The sequence below is a fragment of the Lissotriton vulgaris genome, chromosome 8 (assembly GCF_964263255.1).
Source record: "Lissotriton vulgaris chromosome 8, aLisVul1.2, whole genome shotgun sequence".
Taxonomy (NCBI): Eukaryota; Metazoa; Chordata; class Amphibia; order Caudata; family Salamandridae; genus Lissotriton; species Lissotriton vulgaris.
The window spans coordinates 570,565,794-570,585,813 of NC_141696.1; the positions used below are offsets into that span (position 1 = coordinate 570,565,794).

At 44.0% G+C, this 20,020-nt stretch overlaps 1 protein-coding gene across 4 annotated transcripts in view; it reads right to left on the reverse strand.

Annotated features, from left to right (window-relative positions):
- ZBED1 (zinc finger BED-type containing 1) overlaps positions 1-16,649 on the reverse strand; it is a 1,151,072-nt gene extending 1,134,423 nt beyond the window's left edge. The window contains exon 1 of one of the 4 annotated variants that reach the window (XM_086934385.1): positions 16,386-16,612. In XM_086934385.1, coding sequence (XP_086790511.1) covers positions 16,386-16,485 — 100 coding nt within the window. In that variant the 5' untranslated portion in view covers positions 16,486-16,612. Of the gene's footprint in view, positions 1-16,385 lie in introns of all 4 variants that reach the window. The other 3 variants (XM_086934384.1, XM_086934382.1, XM_086934383.1) reach the window with 3 other exon arrangements.
- Between the last annotated feature and the right edge of the window lie 3,371 nt (positions 16,650-20,020).

The window sequence follows — 20,020 nt, forward strand, 5'->3', positions numbered from 1 at the left end:
TCTAATGGGTAGAGTAATGAGGCAAGCATTTGTTCCAGTTGGCAAACTATTAAGTATTAATGATAGTGCAATCATTGAATACTGTCAGAATCTTTCTGATGTAGTTAATTCTGTATTTCATCAGGTGGGAACAGATGTAATTACAAAGGAGAAGGAACAAGCACATGATTTGTTGCCTGGAGACTGGGTGAGGACTAAAGTTCATCGAAGAAGAAATTGTTTAGTACCAAGGTGGCAAAAAGCAGGACAAGTCATTTTGGTCACAACAAATGCTGTCAAGTGTAAGGGATTGAAAAGGTGGGTGCATGCGAGCCATACAATTCGTGTACCACCTCCTGAAAATCCTGATGAGACAGTGAAGCAACAACTGATTCAGATTCAGAAGGAGATTCAGAAGATCCCGAGTCTGATGATCAGCAAGAAAATCAACATCAAGAGAATCTAGATGAGAATCAGAACTTGAATGAAGAAGATCTGAATATTGATACTGGAAATCAAGGTGTTGATGAAGACTTGATAGAAAAAGAATCTCAAAAAGAAAAAGGAGATTCAGGAGCAGAAGATTCTGAGCAAGACGAAAATCTAATCCAGGAGAGTATTGAAAGGCAAAGAAGTAACTCTGTGTGCAGGAGCAAGAAACCTGAATCTGGGAAGCTAAAGGTGATCCCTGAAGAAGAATTACCAAGTACCAGCTGTAAGGATGACGTTGTTCCTAATGGAGTGAAGCTGCCGAGTAAAGAAGTTCCTAGGTACAGATTTGAAGTCTCAGATACAGACACTGATGAGAGTGATGAAGAATCTGAAATAAGAAAATTCAGAAAAAGAGCTTGGAAAGCTGAATGTAACGAAAACGTGCCAAAGAAGAAAATACTGAGAAAAGGAGATATTTGGCCTGAAGATAATTTGAAATTCAAACTGGTGAAGAAATCAAAAGAGCAGATCAACGAAGTATCTAGTCAGGGAGGTAACTCTGATAAGAAAAACGAAAATAAAAAGATTGAAGTAATCACTCGAAAGACAAAAAGAGTAATAAAGCCTAATCAGAAGTATAAGTCCCCAGAGTGGACCTATATTATAATCCCGCCAATTGTAGAGGTGGAAAGCAGTAGCCAGGAAGATTTGGAAGAAGCTAGTGACAAAGATTGATGTTATTTAAGTTTTGGATAAGGGTTTTGTTTCCTGGCATAAGGCTGAAGTAAATGTGTTAGGTGACTTTAGGTCGAAGAAATTGTGTTTAGCTGAAAAGCACATATTCATGTGACGCAAGGTCGAAGAAAAGCTGTTTAGGGTTTCTTTTAAAAAAAAAAATGTAAAAGGGGGGATATAGTTTAGTTTTACACTTACATTTTAGTTAACTTACACATTATTTTTAAATTTTTGTTTTTCAATTTTGATCGTTTTTCAAAATGCCTAGTTCAGATACTTCAAGGTGTTCTATCTTGAGAAGATGTTGCAAAATGTCTTCAATTTGTGTGGTTTTATTAATTTTGGTTTGGTTAATATAAGCTGTAGTTTACCCTTTTGGTATCGACAAACAAAAACTCAAGACTAACATAACAGGTAAGATAGAGACTAAACATGAGAAACATGCTGGCAAGTCTAGCAGAGTTATTGAGCATAATCCAGAGATCCATCAAGATAGATCTGTTGGAGATTTCTCAAGCAATTCATTTTCAAGGCTTCTGTCCGAATATGTTAAAGTAATGAATGTTAAAGATTGTTATGTCTGTGTGAAGCTGCCTGCTTCTGTTTCAGAGGGGGTTACTTATAACATGTTACCTCTCACTTATGGCATTACTTGCAGTGTAATTGCTAGCCTGTTTTATCAAACTGGTCGTCTGGAGTATTATTATTCAGACTTTGATGAGGTTTTTGCAAATCTCAAAGTTGTAAATAGCTTGAACAAAGTAAAACCTGCGAAACAGATGAGGGAATTCTTTTTAGTTACTAATGAACTTAATTACGAGTATGCTTATAGAAATAATTTAACATGCAAAATGAGAGCAGAAGAAAAGACTTTCCCGAACATGGTTGAGGAGAGAAGGGCTGTTTACAAAAGAAATGAGATGCTTAAACATGCTAAGTCAAAATACTGGCAAATGGAGGACGCTAAGCTTAACGGTGTTAACACAAATGCAGCTATTCATATAGATGAACCAGTTAGTCGTAAATTTTGCATTAGAAGAGATAACACACTTTATGATAACTTTTTTGTGGGTGCTAGTCAATGTGAGGATACCTATCGTATCATAGGGGGATGGGGATTTAAAGGTGGTAAGGATCCAATTTTTCCTGGAATTTATTTTATTTGTGGCAATAAAGCATATTTTAGCCTCCCAGACCATTGGTATGGGACATGTTATCTTGGATTAGTTTTTCCAAAAAATTTTCATGTTGACAGAAATGAAAAGGGTACTTTTGAATTTGGTGAACATCTGAATAGGTACATAAGAGAAAGTTTTACAGAAGACCTGGGAGACATCTTTGGTGCTGTCATTCCTATGGTAGGAATTACCATGAATTCAATCAAAATCAGAAAGGTTTCTACAATTGTAGATAGATTATCAACAGATACTGCAAGTGGTTTCCAATTAGTCAATACAGAACTTGTTGCTACCAGGCGCATGGTTATGCAGAATCGTCTTGCATTAGACATTCTGCTTGCAAAAGAGGGAGGAGTCTGTGGGGTCTTACATGTCCAGCATTGTTGTACTTATATTCCTGACAAGAGTCGGAATATAGAGTCGCTTATTAAGAATATTACACAGTTTCATGAAGAAATAGAACCCCTGGAAGAAGAAAGTTTCACAGAACGAATAGGCAAAAGAATGGAGGCAATAAAAGAATGGTTTTCGGAAATTGGTAGCTCCATCATTGGCAAAGTGCTCTATCCAGTAATTGTCATCATTATAGTGATATTGCTGCTAAAAATTAGTTGCATGATTCACAAGAGGAAGAAGCATCAGAAAGAAAAGAGGAGAATTTACAAACTCAGAAAGGAACAGGAGAAGGAATATGAGTTAGAAGAGATGCGAAGGGTTCAGTTTGAAAGTGTTGACCAGACAGCAGAAACAGGGGTTTAGGGAGACTAATACTGAGAGAATTTAAGGTGTGACGTCTCTAAAATGGGTTCAAAATTTTCCTAAATTTTGGGTGTGGTTTGGTGATTTTTAAATCACCAGATGAGGGAGTTGATGAAGCGAGTTTCAGAATTCATTTTTATTCTGGCTCGTGAATTTAATTCTCTGTAACATGAACTAATTTATTAATGAGTTGATGAATGATTTGTTTTATTAAATCAACTTAGAGTAAAATTACATTCACAAACACGCGGGACTAACATTATGTGCTTTTGTTGCATTTGCGAGTTTGTCATATAACACATGATTAATATTGTCTTGTTCGTCCTATTGTCCTTGTCACTATTAATGCGGCTGATTATTTTATGGCATGTGCTTTCATTATGTGTGCTTATGTGTTTGTCTTATGTCGTGATTGTTTATCTATGCTTTGTTTGTCAATCTTTTTTTACTCTTTCAGATATATAAAGAATTCAGCTGGACATTAAGAAGAATGGTAGATATTAAATGTGCTGCTTTATTTGTTTGCTTCTGCTAGGTTACATATATTAATGGGTTAAATATTAGCAATGGAGGGTGGGAAACAGAAGGGTTTATTTTACTTGAATTAATTACCTTTTTCTGTTTGTTTAAATACTAGCTCGAGTGAAAGGTTTGAGGCCTAGTTCTGATGAAAGTTGGTTGGCCTGACTAAAAGGAGCTGAGCACGACAGTGACGGTGTTTTCATTGATAAACTTCCACGGAAACGTGCAGAAGCTCAAACAATGGACGATCTGTACATCAAGCTCCGAAAGCAAAAACGTCAAGGCCAAGGAAGCGTGTAGAGGCAGCTTGGCTAAAATCCTGGGGGAAATAAATTTGAACATTTAGTTAAATGTTGCGACTCTGGGAAGTCAGTGTTGCTTCGTGTCAATGGACAATGACATAATGATGTCACTAGTAGTGATGCGTTGGCCTCTCGGTGGTCTGATGGATGACAACCAATTAGGTTGCTGCTTTTTGTAAAAATATCGTTTTTAGTTAGATTAGTGAGTAAGAAAGGTATAAAAACCTGGCCTCTTGAGGGGAGCGGGCTGACTGTTTCCTGAGGCCGAAGTGCTGTCCGTTTTCCTTTGGACGCGTAAGACTTGATTACTTAATAAATGTTATTTCCTTTTCAGGTCAGAAAGCTTAACATAGGGTTTAGGGTTGATGTTTTCTTTAATTTGTTTATTCTGTGCAATTTTGAAGTGCCAGACCTTTTGAGCCAATAAACTAATGAATTAAACTGAATTAATAAAAATGTTTGAAATTAATAAATGAGCTAATAAAGATTTGAAACTTTTAAACTTTTAAAAATAAAAGACTTAAAACGTCAAGCTGGTCTTGATTATTTAGTCGTTACCATTAGCTTAATTCCATTGGCCTCAGTGGTCTAATTAAATGTTTCCTGATTAATTAATGATTATAAATGTTATACTGCAGTTGTAAATAATGTACATATGAGTTTGATAGTGTGATTAATTAGGCCACATGATTCAGCTTCATGATTTTCTGTCATAAGTTGTATGGGCCTTGGTATTGATTAGTATGGTGAGTATTAGGTAGTGAATAGTGACGCATGTATGACAGAATTTCTATAGTGACGCTGGATCACTAGCAACACAACTGTAGAAATGTGTGACTTTAGCGCTACCAGATGTGTCAGGATTCCAGACGTATCTGTCATTGATTGCGACATGGAGTGCCGTACATTGAATATGTTGCATCCATGGTGTCGCAAGGAAGGAGAGGTGAAAATTGTTGCAACAATGTTTTGTCGCAGCGATGCAACAGTTTTCAGGAATGGGGCCCAGGAATGCACCCTATCTTATTGATAGGGCGCATCCCTGTCCTTTTGTTTTGGTGCAGGGCAGCACAGCAATGTTCCTTGCAAAGCTGTCCAGCACCCAAACATCTAATATGTGGACCCAAGTGTTTGACCCAATTCTAAGACCAGCTATTTTCTGGTTTTAAACTGGACTTAGCAGCAGTTTTGGGGTATTATCGCCGTATGGTAATTTCATTGTAAATATCGTGAAGTGGGGTTTGCTGCAGTTTTTGCACAGGAATGCCCACCTTGCATCTCATTTTTGTTAAGTCCCGCTAACAGAAGGCGCGATCTAAAAAAATTTATGTTCACGCCGGAAAAGTGCCGCTAACTGCAGTTAGAGGCACTTTGTAAATAAGGCGATAAAAAAAGCTGCTGTAACATTAAAACATGGACACTCCAGCGGAGTTAAGTTCTTGTACATATGCCCCTCTTAGCTATCCTGGCTGAAGACAGCTGATAGCCAGAAACTGGTCCTAGGATGCTTGATTCCGGTCCAGGGAAGACATGGCTTGGCAGTTTGGGCTGGACTGTTCCCATGAGGCACAGGCTCAAGACTGATTTGCATATGGCCATGTCTGAAATGGGGTGGCCTGGTGAGCAAAATAACGATGGACTAAACCCAGATCTGTGACTGGGGGTGAATGCTTTGCCATTGTGCATCATACCGTCCATCATCTTGTGTGTTTTGCTGTTCACCCTATGTGGGAAGGGTATGCCCAGGCGTGGGTCCCGTGCTCACTAAGCCACTGGGGTCAAGCTATCCTGGCTGTAGACGGCTGATAGCCAGAAACGGTCCTAGGATGCTTGATTCCGGTCCAGGGAAGACATGGCTTGGCAGTTCGGGCTGGACTGTTCCCATGAGGCACAGGCTCAAGACTGATTTGCATACGGCCATGTCTGAACTGGGGTGGCTTGGTGAGCAAAATAACGATGGATTAAACCCAGATCTGTGACTTGGGGTGAATGTTTTGCCATTGTGCATCATTCCGTCCATCATCTTGTGTGTTTTTCTCTTTGTCAACCAGCTGCAGGTGGGCAAGGCGCGAGGTCAGATGGTGGTAATAGATCCACCCATAGACAGACATTCGAATGAAAGCGAACCCTTTTCTCTTCTGGTCCGTGACTATCACTAGCAGCATGGTAGTACATGACAGTGAACAAAAAAAAATTCTCGAAAATCTATCCCCCCTCTAATCTTGTCCTGGTGCTTGGAAAAACACAGAATGCCATGCACATTGCCTTTTCATTTTCTGGGGGGAAAAATTATCTTTACGAGTTTTTTTCTCTGAAAATTTAAAAAGTTGCCAATAGGAACTGAACTCAATTTGTTGCCTGAAACTGGTCCCTAGTATATTGGCAGGTACAGTATTAACTAAAAAAAATCCCACCAACCCAACACAAAGCCTTAAATATGGTAGGTTGCCCGGGCTGGCCGGGCTGAGGTGATGTCTCCACAGCCCCTGCCATAAAGGCTAGAACACAAAACGCATACTGCTGTTCTTAGTGTCCCAGTGACCTACAGTTATCTGGTGAGTAATTTCAGTACATATGGACAGTATTGATCGTGCCCTGCAGCTCTGCTTTGGGCTTTCTGGAATGAGTCTTGACACTGTGAAATTAGCCATATGTCTGTCTATGCAAGACACAGGCGCCTTCTTTCACCTGTATTCTTGTAGCAGAATTACATGGGAATGGTTGTGCTTTATAGAGCACACTGCACTAAATCACACAACTACGCAAGTATTTTCAGAGAAACAGCATTTACAACACAGGCTTAACCATGTGTGCCCATTCAACGCAAGTGTTGAATCCAAATAACTGACTAACCTATCCACCACACAAATTACTTTCATATTTCACTATACTAATTCAACACTAATCCTTCTTGGGTTCCGAAGTACTGTACTACTCGCCGAAAAAGCACTTTGACGCCTCGTCAAGAGTAGTAAGCGCTATATAAATGCAATTACAATACAATACAATACAATACAACACTTGTCTTAACCATGCATATGATTTAACCACGCATATGTGTGGGTAAGGCAGTCAGCACTCTAGATGCAGAGCAGATGGGTGGGGAGAGGAACAGGGAGGATCGGGACAATAATGACCAGGACACAGCTAGGTAAGTAGGGCTGGGGGCGGGGGTCAGGATAGTTTTTAGGGCTGGCAGCCGGTTTTGGGGCTAGGGTACGAGGTAGCTTTTAGGGCTCGAGCATGTAGATTGCAGGGCTGGGTTTTAGGGCTTAGGGCAGGGGGCTGGGGTGTGATCTTTACCACACATTTGCCTTTACCAATCATGCCTTTACAACAGACTTTACTGGTATTGATAATGTCCAGGTGGAGGTGCTATAATCTAGAACTAATAATGGAAGCCACTTCTGCAGCCAGGGATGGCCCGCCTCCTCCGCCAAATAGGACAAGAACATTCAGGCTATAGAGGCTGATTTGTCAGAAGAGAAGTGTGGGAGATATATCCAGGAGGCAGAATTCAAAGAGGCAATCAAGCACTGGAGAGACAATGTACCCCTGTCTGAAGTGTTCTCCCAGGTTGCAGAACAGAATTTCTTCTTCCAGTACCGGCAAAAATCTGTTGCTTTTCCAATACATAAAGTAATTAGAAGTCTCCTGACCAGGCAGATGTGTAGCACCCCAGTTTCCCCATGTTCCTCTCAGGACAGGACGAAATAATTTAAAGAGTTTTCAGCAACCGTCAAAATTGGCTCTCTGATGACTGGACTTTCTTCTAGTGGTACTATCATCACAGAGAATGCTACAACAGCTGATGCCACCGACAAGAAAGAGAAAGGGGCTATTAAAAGAGCCAATTAAGCATCTAACGTTGCTTTAAGAGCAGGGACTTATGCTACCTACACGGTACAGTCTCTCCTACGGGATTTTCATGCACTGGCGGAGGAATTTTAGCAACCATAGGGTTGAACTTCTAGACTTTCAATGATGGAACAGCTCGTCAGATTCCTTTTTGACATATTTTTGATAACCTTACCGCAGATGCTTCTGCTTCTTGTTCTGCAATTGCGGCTAGAAGATATACTTGGATGAGGTTATGGAGAGCAGACAACTCCCTAATAGCAGTTTTGAACCATCTGCTGTTCAAGGGAGCTAAGCCTTTTGGAGAATAATTAGAGGAATTGGTGAAACAATCTGCACAAGATTGCAAACTTTCAGCGCCTGGTCACTCACTGTCAAGGGGAAGAGATTTTGACTTTAGCCTGGCTTTTGGTTAGGCCTCTACATCCAGGGGATCCGGTCAAGCCCTTTGTGGCACAGGTTGGGGCCAGGGCGATCCCTTCACATATAAAGTCCGGAAACAGTGCTCTCTCTCTCTCTAGCCCCACAAACAGCTCCCAAGCACTTTCTACCCCGTGAACGTGAGAGGAACAATTCAACAATTGTTTGAAGTATGGCAATCAACCATTTGAGACTTAACGGTCCTTCAGACTGTGCAAGAAGGCGACAAAATTGGATTCTTCACAGATCCAGATGATTTCTTTGTTCCAAACCCTACTCCCCTGTTGCCCAATCAGGTATCAAGGATTGCTAAAGGGAGTTCAGTACCTATTACACAAAGGTGCTACAAGCCCAGTTCCAGTAGACAAGATAGGACAGTTTTGCTACTCTTTAATGTTCTAAGTTCCAAAGCCTTCTGGGGACCTTCGTCCAATTCTGGACCTAAAGAGTGTAAATCGGTGAGTTCCATTACAGCAAATAAAAATGGTGTTATTGCATAACATTTTTTCCTTAGTGGCTCCAGGGATATTTCTGGCTTCCCTCTGGGATGCCTATCTACATACACCAAACCACCCAAGCTTTAAAAAGTTTTTAAGAATTTCAGTTTTAGGAAACCATTATCAGTTTTATTTTCTTCCGTTTGGACTGGCCTTAGCTCCGAGGGTGTTTAACAGGACATTAGTTCCTATGGTGGTTGAACTTCATTCCCAGAAATTGTTGGCTTTTCAATACTTCGCCGATTGTCTAATTTGTGCTTCTTTTTCTAATGGTCTGGAAGCTGTGCATCCAGTGTGCAACACTCTAACACAGAGGTCTTAAAAATGTGTGCTCGGAACCCCCTTAAGAAAATGTTTTGAGGTCGGGCCCCTGCAAAATGTTATTGCAAGGATTGCAGGAGCGGATGGGGCAGGACCGAGTGAAGGGGGTGGGTTTATGAGATCATTTCAGGGAAGCTTTTTCCTTAGCTCATGAGGCACACTACATGCGAGACTTATGAAAGAGTAAATGCATTAAAAACATTAAAAAATAACACTAAAACCACTACTCCCCATAATAGGAGTGTTGTGAGCCTCTAGCACTCCTGGGTGCCATTGCAACAGTACTTGCTCCACTAATGATAGCTGAGGCTCTAAGTAGCAGGCTATCTGCTCCACGTTTCATCCCTTCCTCAACATGCCCGACCATCACTCCAATCTTAAAATAGACTCTCTGTCCCCTTCTGGAAAAAAATAGCTCTCGCATTGTGCCTCCCTTTTTGCAGCACGAGTGCACTTGGCCCCAATGTTTGTAAGGAAAATTAGCCCCGTGTCCATATTTTAAAGTAAGACCGTCACAATTGTTATCACTGGGCCCCTCAGACACAAGGTCTCAGTGCTGCTGCATCTGCTTCACTAATAATAGCTTCTGCCTTGCGAAGCTGGCTTTTTCCTCTGCCCTTTGTTAAAACATTGGCTCCCATCTCACCTCACCCCACTCCCTGCCATCTCCCTGACACCCAAACTAAAGTGTCTCTTCTACTTCCACTTTTCCCTCCCTTGAGTGATTGCTCCAAGGCCCAAACGAATACTTTGCTCGGAGTTTGTGTCCCAAAAGTGGCACACACCCAGCGCAAAGAGTTACGGTTGTATTTATCATCCAACGCAAACCAGGATTTGTGTTGGAAAGGTCCCCAAAGTAACACAAAGTTGAATTATGCTCTACTTTGCATCAAGGGGGAGTTCCATGGGTAGAACATGGGCATTCCTATGCTACCACCCATGGGACTTAATGCAAATCCCTATCTTCCTACTCTAGTAGAAAGGAATTTGTACCAAAACGTTACGCCTCCTTGAGGCAGGCATAACAAGGAACTTTGGTTTTGAATGTGTGCTGCATTGTAAAGTACACATACAAAGTGGAAAAAGTCTTAAAGGATAGCTTTTTATCCTGAAAGGTCCCCCTTTAGGGACAAAACCTATGCTCTATGGTGCAAGGGTGTATGCGTGCATTGCCGCATGGAAGCCAAAAGTGTGCCAGCGTTGGGGGAAGAGACAAAATGCGCAATACCTTAATTTTCTTTCCCTGTGATGCAAGGCAGCACAGAAGCTTTCATTACTGCATTGCCTTGTACCAAATATTGGTAAATCTGGGCCCTAATCTTTTTGAAAGATCTTATCAGGGTGGTATCAGTGTAATTCGAAAATGCGACTTTAAAAAGACGACAAAAATGTTTGCACTACATACAATCTGATTACTTATTTCTAAAATCTATATTTTTTAACGCTCTTGTTTTATCTTAAAAAATACATGTGCCTAATACAATTTTACCATAATGATTTATTCACAGTGCTTGCTGTCGCATGCTGGGTCCTCGTAGCAGTATAAATAAGCAAGTCATTCTTTCCCACTGCCAACCAGCAATTCATTCTGCAACACTAGTTAAACACACACATCTGCAATGATTGCATTGGCGAATTCAAGCTTCATAATACAAGAGTATATTTCCCGCCAATTTGTTTAGCTTGCTCCGATTTTTCATTTATAGTGTGCACATTATTTTATAAGCAGTTGCCTGAACCAGTAAAAACAACAAAATACTTATAGAATACTTTCTTCTGACTACATCAATCACCCTGCCCAAGGGAACTCAGGAACACAGTTCACGCACGTTTTTTATTTAAATAAAGATAGCCTGGAAACACCTCGCACTTCCAAGTCCTCTTCATTTACAAGTATTTGCTGAGAACTCGTCTTCAGTGCATGCAAGACCCGGCAAGACAACGGCTGGTGGTTTAGGGGGGGGCACAGCAGCTTCCTTACTATTCTCTTTCATTTGGTTAATCATCTCCTTTCTAATTGGAAACCAACAACAAAAGACTACGAGTTTATGGTTCCCATTTCTTCAGTGGTGACTCAAAAATTACTAAAGGTGGCTACATTCCACGCATCTGGACAAAGGAATGCTGCGGGCTCCTCCTCTTCCAATCAGTCACTGTGGATGCTAGCAGTTTGAGTGGGGTGCCACTGTGGGGATTCAAGCAGCCCATGGTCTGTGGTCAAGAGAGGAGAGTTCATCTCTTCAACTGGAAGGAGCTTCAATGGTACAAAAGAATGCTCTGATTTTTGCTCCTTAGCTCTAGAACTGGGCAGTACAGGTACGTTTGGACAATCAGGTCACTAGGGCCTATGTAAACCATTTAGGGAGTAACAAGTCTGTCAGCTCACCCGGTGGAACTCACGGGAAGTTGGGTGGAGGAGAAAGTTCTTTCTAACTACAATCTATATGCTGGGGATGGAGTATGTGCATGTAGACATGCAGAGTCACTCCTTCCCATCATCAGTGACGAGTCTTTGCCCTCACTTGTTTCAGGAGATACAGAGGATGATGGGGTTTCCTTGGTGAGACTTTTTTGCATGTCCTCAGAATACTCTTCTCCCTAAATTGTGTACCTTCCTTTAATGTCCCCAGGCATGAGCAGTGGATATAGTGAGCTTCAGGTGGTACAGGAGCCTCTCACTTTGCCTTTCTACTCTCTGCTTTACTCAGCAAAGTCTTCTGCAAAATCAGAGAGGAAAAAGTGGAGGTCCTGGTGATTCATTAATGGTCTTGCCGCACCTGGTTTTCCCTTCCTATGTTAGTGAGCAATCCAGTCTCCTTGAGTTATTCCAATATCAATCTACCCCTGAAGTTTTGTCTCCTCCCAGAGAAAACTCTCCATTATCTGTCCTTGGGGGCCTGGGAATTAAAAGGTAAAAGTTTGAAGCAGTAGGTAGTTCCTCAGTGGTTGCTCTGTCTAGTCAAAATTCTAGGAAACAGAGAACTTTAGAACTATAGGAGAGACACTGGGTACATTTTGATACCTGGAGTGTTCTAAAAATCTCTAAGCCTCTTCTGGTAAAAATTCTAACATTTTAGAATTTTTCAGGAATGGTTTCCTTTCAGGGCTCGCTGTCTCTATATTATGTAGCAAGTGGGCAACCATTTGAGCCATCACAGATTCCTCTATGCTTGGTTCGACTCCCGTGAATTCTGTCTGCCTAAGAGTTTTCATTTAAAAAGACGTTAGTGGTCACCCAAGTCCCTTCCTGGTACTTTCCTCTGCTGCTCACTGTTTTGCAAGGACCCCATTCTAAGCCATTAAAGTCAGTCTCTTTAAAATGTCTTATGTTGAAGGCCTTATTTTCTAGTGGCATCTCATTGGATCGTAGACTATGGGAATTTGGGGTATTTCTTTCTCAACCTAACCTTAAATTCCTGCCTAAGATCTCCTCATCGTTTTGTTTTTCTCAAGACTTGGTGTTGCCTGTACCCCCTCCTGCCCCCCCCCCAACCTTACATCAGATCAAAAAGTCCTTTAGTATTCTTTGAATCGTCACAGGGCTCTTTCTATTTACCAGCATAGAATGTTGTCACTCTGCCAGCTGATTTTTTCTTTCTTACTTTTGAGTTAACAAATAAGAGTCACCATCCTTGTTCTTCCACCCTGCGCAGATCAGTAAAAATCATGGTTTCTTTGGCCTGGCAAAAACATGGATTTCCTGTTCCCTCTTTAATTTTGGGGCATTCCATATAGGTATGACCTCTTCCTGGGTAGCAGATTCTAAAAAATAGACCTCATGCTTGCAGATATTTATGTGGTTCCTTGGCCACCCAGGCACCTTGATTTCTCATTATAAACTACATACAGATGAGGTAATCTCTTCTTTGCATGTATGATGTATTTATTTAATAATTTTTTCTCAGCTTGGGTATATGTTCATTTTGTGAGGACTGTGACGAAGATAAAGCAAAGGAAGATAATTCTTGGATTACTTATCAACAATCTTTATTGTTTCAAGTCACAGACTTCCTCATCGCAGTCCTAACTTTCCTCCCCCCCCACTACCGGCGGAAAAATATTGGTAAGTTTCCATTATTTAATGGAAGAGTAAAATTAATTTTTTTATTTTTTTTTATTGGTTCTTTGGTGTAGACCTCTGTGGTCCTAAGCGCCTCTCTCCCCGCTGCTGCTCACACCTGCTTTGGCTCCCTGGGCTATTGACTGCACCGCAGTCCCCAAACCCTTCGATTTGAACTTGCTGGTGGGACCTTGACTGCCTGTGACAGTAAGACTATTTACCTCCTTGTTAATTATTTGTTTATTGGTTGTTCTGCCATTATTTCATTTTCCCCACTTATTGTACTTTTGCCTTTGCCACATCAGCATCAGCCTTTGCTGATTGTTGGTTCTTTGGACGCTGCTTTTCTGCCATTTCCCCTGCTTCCTGGTACCGCACTCCCACCTCCCTGCCGGCCCCTCCCCCCGCCCAGGGCTACATATGGAGGCCGCTGTGTGGCCACGCCAAAGGCAAGCCCGTCTGCGACTGTCCGCATCTGGACCACGCCAAGACCCCTGGCTCTAGAACCTACGAACATACACTGTGGCAGATCTCCGACCCCTAGATCCACAAACAATCTCTGCAGCGGCACACCTCCACAGATCACAGAAGGACCATTCTCCTATTGACACTGCTGGCTTACCTTCAGCACAGAAGCAGCCAATGTCACGTGCAGCACCGCTAATACGGCTGCACCCACTACACCGACTGAGACTTCCACAACGACACTCTAGTGCATCCTACTTAATGCATGTTCGCTCAGGAAACACGCAGCGGAGATCTAGGACACGATCTCCTCTCTAACCCCGGACGTCATCTTCCTCACAGAAACCTGGCTTCATTCTGCATCTACACCAGACTTCACCACTGTCATCCCCAAAGGGTACAAGATAATGCACCGGGACAGAGCCAACAAGCACGGACATGGAATCACTAGCATTTACATGGACACCATCTGCTGCACAACACCCGCAACCTCAGTATCATTCTGGATAACAAGCTATCCATGCAGAAGCAAGTCAACACAGTATCTTCCTCCTGCTATCACACCCTTCATTCAGATGCTCCGCAAGATCTTCAGGTGGCTCCCAGTCAACACCAGAATGACCACCACTCAGGCCCGCATTACCAGCAGATTGGACTACGGAAACACACAGGAGTCATTGCACGCCTCCTGAAGAGGCTTCGAAAGATACAGAATTCAGCAGCAAGACTCATACTCCACCTCCCCAGAAGAACCCACATTACACCCTATCTGAAGAAACTACACTGGATCCTGATTCAGAAGAGATGGCAGTTCAAGATGCTGACCCACCCCTACAAGGCCCTGTACAATGAAGGACTAACCTTTCCTCATCTGCCCTGACACCTCCGTTCAGTCTCCCTCTCCATCCCAGACACCCCACGGATCTGTAGAGCCAACAGCAGAGGACGCTCCATCTCGTACCTGGCAGCCAAGGCTTGGAACAACCTCCCCCTGCACATCAGGACCTCACAGTCACTCCAGGAATTCAGAAGCAAGCTAAAGACCTGGTTGTGTGAGCCTCCCTCTCCATCCCAGACACCCCACAGATCTGTTGAGCCAACAGCAGAGGACGCTCCATCTCGCACCTGCCAGCCAAGGCTTGAAACAACCTCCCCTGCACCTCAGGACCACACCGTGACTCCAGCAATTCAGAAGCGAGCTAAAGACCTGGTTGTTTGATTAATCACCTCCATGTAGCAGCGAACAGCCCCAGCGCCTTGAGACCCTCACAGATGATTTCCTGCGCTTTATAAATGGTTGACTGATTTGTACAACTGGGTGTATATAATAATGACTTGTGCTTTATGGCCACAGTACTAAAAAAAAATCTATGGCTGCCATATTGTCACTTCCTCCATACCTTTGCACTACCACCTCTTTCCGCATTTTCAAAAAGGACCTTAAAGCTCTACTCTTTCAAAGACACTGCTACAAATAATTCTTTCACTCTGACTGTTTCATGTTCCTCACTGGAGAACTAGTTGGACCTTGCTCCAACTGTGAAATATGTACTTTTGTAACCCTAATCGCTCCAACTTTATTTTGCTGTGTATCATTTTTTGTGAATTTATAGGGGCAGATTTACAAGCCCCTTGCGCCACTTTTGCGTCACTTTTAACATGGGAAAAGTGAAGCAAAAGTGGCGCAAGGGGCTTGTAAAACTGCCCCATAGTCTTTCAATATGAAACCATATCTGATTCTATACACCTCGCTCTACTGTAACGCGCTCTAACACCTCTGAGCAAAGTATGCGCTGTATAAAAACGCATAAATAAATATTGGTATGGGCCGATTCGAACCTTTATTTCTAGAGGGGAGATCTGTACCCTGGTGTGACAGAACTCATTTTGTAACCACTGTGACAAAGAAAACTATAACTCGGATTAATGAAGATTACAAGTAATTAGAGCATTTTCTCTCTGCTAACGAGCACATACCAATGTGACGAAAATTATATGTAAAAACTAACGAGCATGTGAACTAAAAGGTTATAAGAACACTACTTGTTTCCATTTTACTCCCAACAAGTCTTGATGCAGGCTGTAAAGCAAGGTTAATGCTTTGCTTTTTTTGCGCGCGTGCCTAGAGGAAGGGAAAGAAGTCCAGTGAGGAGGCTTGGTGCAGCGATGGTCACGCGCATGACCACTAAGACGCCGTTTTCCGCCATCTAGCTTGCTCTCGGCAAAATATCCCCAGGGGGCGGCAACACCGCGCACAGGGCGGGGTTTACATTAGCATACCAAGGTTCTCGTTCAGGACGGTAGAGCTTCTGTCGCGAGCACGCGCGTTTGTTTCCGTCGTCGCAGCCGTCAATGGTCACAAGGTGTTGCGTGGAATCGGCCTGCTTTACTGTTGGCTGGCCAAGGTCACCTTTAAAAAGGTTGCCCATAGGTCAGCCTCTACGAGGGTGGAAAAGAACTGCCTCAAATCCCTGCGAACTGGTACAGAAATAATGTATTTTGTAGTGGGGATATAATTTCAGGGGTCTCCAAGGGAGGTAAGTAACCGCATCTGCCCCGTGATTCGCACGACCTTGAAAGTGCAAATGCATGCACGACAGACGAGGAGTGACTTTGTGCACCCATTGTCGCACCTTTTTTTCAGTTGCCTCCTCCTATATTTACGTTTTAGGAAAAACTAAAGTTTACGTTTATATCGTATTTATTTGTGGAACGTCACCCCAAAGAACGTGCCACTATCGCCAGCGCTCTTTGATACAGCTAACATGGCTGGCGCGACTCCCTCGCCCCATCCTCCCTCTTCCCCATAATGGCGTCGTGCGATATAATGTCGCCTCCCGCGACAGTCGTCTCTAACCTGGTGCGGGCAGGGCGCGGCTGAAGAGCTGCTGCAGAATCACTCTCACTCCGATATAATAGACCTGCAGCACCGTCGCGGCGACAGACAATGGCGACATAGCTTCCTCCCTTCTCCGGGCTGCGAGAGACGAAGAGCGGAGGGGAAAAAAAGGCTATCCCGGCTTCCTCTCTGGGTTGTGACAGAGTCGGCGCTGCAGAGCCCACACCCAGCGGAAACTGCCGACCTGCCCGCGCCTTCTCTCGACAGCGCCGCTATCACTCCAGAAGCACTGCAGCTCCTCGACTTAATGTGTTGTCGACACTTTTGGTTGCTGCCGTCTGTCATGATTTTAGTAGGATCGTAATCTGCCTTTTGTCAGAGCACTCTCCTCACCCACCCAACCTATTGCAAATCTTTTCATGACTTTTATATACGCAAAAAATCGCGTCTCCAACTAACTCTATGATGATTCGACCTCTGTGACTGATCGTAAACTCGGAGAGAATGTTTTTCTTGGAACTCTGACAATCCACAATGTCGTACATGTCAATGTTTGGTAATTGCAAAAAGTGAGATATTGAACAAATAACGACGTGTTTACTTTCCCTGTTGACTTTCAATGAGATCGTTTTAATTTTCGGAGTGAGTGAGCTAAACTAAAGTCATTCCTGCGTTTAAAAATCATGATTATCCACCCCGAATCAAATCTGCATCTCCATTAATGAAACGTAAATTCTTTGAATTTACTTATTTCAATGGACCTTTTCATCACTAATATTAACTAATCCATGTTTTTGATTAAAAATCTACTCCATGCCATGCTGCACCCCATAAATGACAATATTCAACAATTTGTAGAGGAGCTTTATGCCCCCATTAAAGGCAAGTTGGGGCACACCCCCAATCTGCCCGCCCCCTCCGAGACAGAAAGACTGTTGTGCATGGGGAGAGGAGCCATGCCTTATGTTGGGGGCTGCTTGTGCAAAAAACAAAAATCTCTTGTGGTCTATTGAAGGATTCTTTCTTGGGGATCTCACTCCATTCTGCCCTTTCTTCCTGGTTTGCAAGGTTCCCTCTGTGTGCCTGCTGGATTTCGTAATCTATACCTCTGAAAGTTCCTTTGCAGCCTTCCGCTCATTGGTGATGTACTGATTCCCTGCACCTCAATGAGTCACATCTGCCTGTCCCCCAAAGCCTGTACTCCTCCAATCTGCCTTCAGCTCTTTCTACCCTGTTTATCTCATGTTCAGTGGCTCGCAACAGTCTTGCTTGCTGAGTTCAAACTCATTCCAGTGCTGTCTTGTTGCTCTGATCACAGGCTTGCTTCATGATTTTTGCAGAGGCTGCCCTCACAGGGGGCCCTCACAGGGGGCCTTGAGGTCCAGCGCCATAACCAACGCTGAGCCCTGGGAAGAAACCGGTTCTGGGTGCCCTAAAGCACCCAGAAGCAGTGGTGTGGTAGCCCAGCACCCCCCATGGGCTCCAGAGAGGCGCCAGCCTCCCCAGTCAATGGGGGTCTGACTAGGTACAAACCCCCCAATGGGGAAAGTTGGGGGATATAAGTCACCGCTCACCCTCTATAGTACCTATCATCGTGGAGAAGGGGAGCACTGAAGAGTTTTGTACCTGTGACCGTTGGGAGGCGGGGCAAATCTCTGCGCGTAGCCCTGTTGAAGGGCCTTGCGGTAGGTGTCGTCTTTGTTTGACCCGGGAGCAGCGCCTTGCCACTCCGGACTCGATTGGAGATTTGGCGTGACCCCAAGGACTGGGCAGGATTGAGGCAAGAATAACCTGACCAGGAGGTGTCGTTCCCGTTGACCCAGGACCAGCGCTTACCGGTACACAGTGGGTTCCATCGGAAGAGTCGGGCCCGCTGCTGCGTGCTGCCCCGGGAGCGTTCTGCGCCAAGCTCAGGCTTCTTGCTTTGGTGCGTCTTTCCTCTGTTTTTTTTTTTTGCTCCCCCAGCACCAAGCTGAAAGTGCTGGCAGGCTTGGGGCGGGAAGGTGTGCCGTAACCGAGATCGCCAGTTGTTGTGAGGCCATTGACCGCACGCCTCCACCAGCCTTCTCTACTCCTTTCCTCTAATTTTCAGCTTAAAATCAATGGCACCCCTGCTGCTTAAGGGGCTTGGGTCACAGAGGGATGAGACGACAGGGGCACAACCTCAAGGGGGAGTGTCAGAGGTACTAAGGCATTTGACAGACCCAGGCTGCGCGCACCAGGAACGCCTGAAAGGGCAGTCCTCACAAGAGGCACGGGGGGAGCTAGGATCCCCCTTAGCAGCATGGGGCAGCGCAAGCACATCAAGCCAACCAGCTAGAATAGCTTTAGCTCCAGAAGCTTACACCAGACCCTTGCCAGGTCTGGCATCGATGACCACAAGGGCCACAGGGCTAGCAAGCCTTATCCCCTTGGCAAAGAAGGAATTTATTGACATTTTCTCACTGCAAGAGATCTAATTAGACGGTTTGGACCTGACAGTGTGCGACAAGAAGGACGAGGATTGAAGGGGAAGGGAGCGGAACGAAAGCAATTTTGATAATTAGCTGGACGCATTTAGAATAATGGCTTGCATAATAGTTGAGAAATTCTTGCGCTGCGTGGCAGACCTATGGTTGTATAAGGGCAATATCCATGGGGCTCAGAGGCAATTCCCAGGGGATGCATGGGTAGAATACAACAACGGTTTCAGATTAAAGATGCAGACACACCCAGAAAATGGAATGGAACGAAGATGTCTGGTTTTATACATAAAATGATGGTAGCCAAGGAAGTGAAAACGTGGGCAGGAAAGGGGGAGCAGCCCTTTCAAGGTTCCTTCCACAAAGGGAAGGGCAACTCCTTTCATAGGCCCAAACAATTTAACACATAGAAACCTCCACCCCCTAACGGGCTGGTGGCAATCTGCTGGAAATACGACGCCAATGAATGCACTTGGAGGGTTCCGTGCAAATTCGAACAGATATGCTCCGCTTGTGGTGGAGGGCACCCGGTGGCAGGGTGCAGACGCAAGAAAGAGCATAGAGGGGACAAGAAAGAGAAGAAAAGAAAACAGTGGTGGGGGGGGGGCACAGTGATTACACAACTACTGGTTAGCCGGGTCCCCTATCAACACACAGCAACTCTGCAGGCTAGCCAATAAATACCGCAGCAAGACAGATGCTGTTGGTCCTAGTGCAGGGGTTTGAGGAAGGGTTCATTATACCATTATAAGGCCCTCTCCCGCTGGGCGGTGCAAACAACCTAAAATCAGCACTACAACACTCTGAGATGGTCCGCAAAAAATTGGACAAAGAAATCCTTTGGTAGGATAGAGGGCTCCTTGCCTCCACACATGCAAGAGGGGTTAGTAATCTTGCCACTGGGGGTAGTTCCCAGGAAGGAACCAGGGCAGTTCAGACTAATTCACCACCTCTCCTTTCCTGATGGGATGTCAGTAAATGATGGGATCAGTGCCGAAGCTTGCTCAGCGGGATATGCTACAGTCGACGACACCATCAACTTAGTATGGTCCTCAGGCCAGGGAAGCGGACATAGACTAGAATATGTTGTCCAGTTGCACTCAAAGAATTGTTCTAAATTAATTCAAAGACTTTTGTTTCGGATCAGGCGCTAGGTCTGTTGCACGGTGCCTGCCGTGCCTAAATAATAAC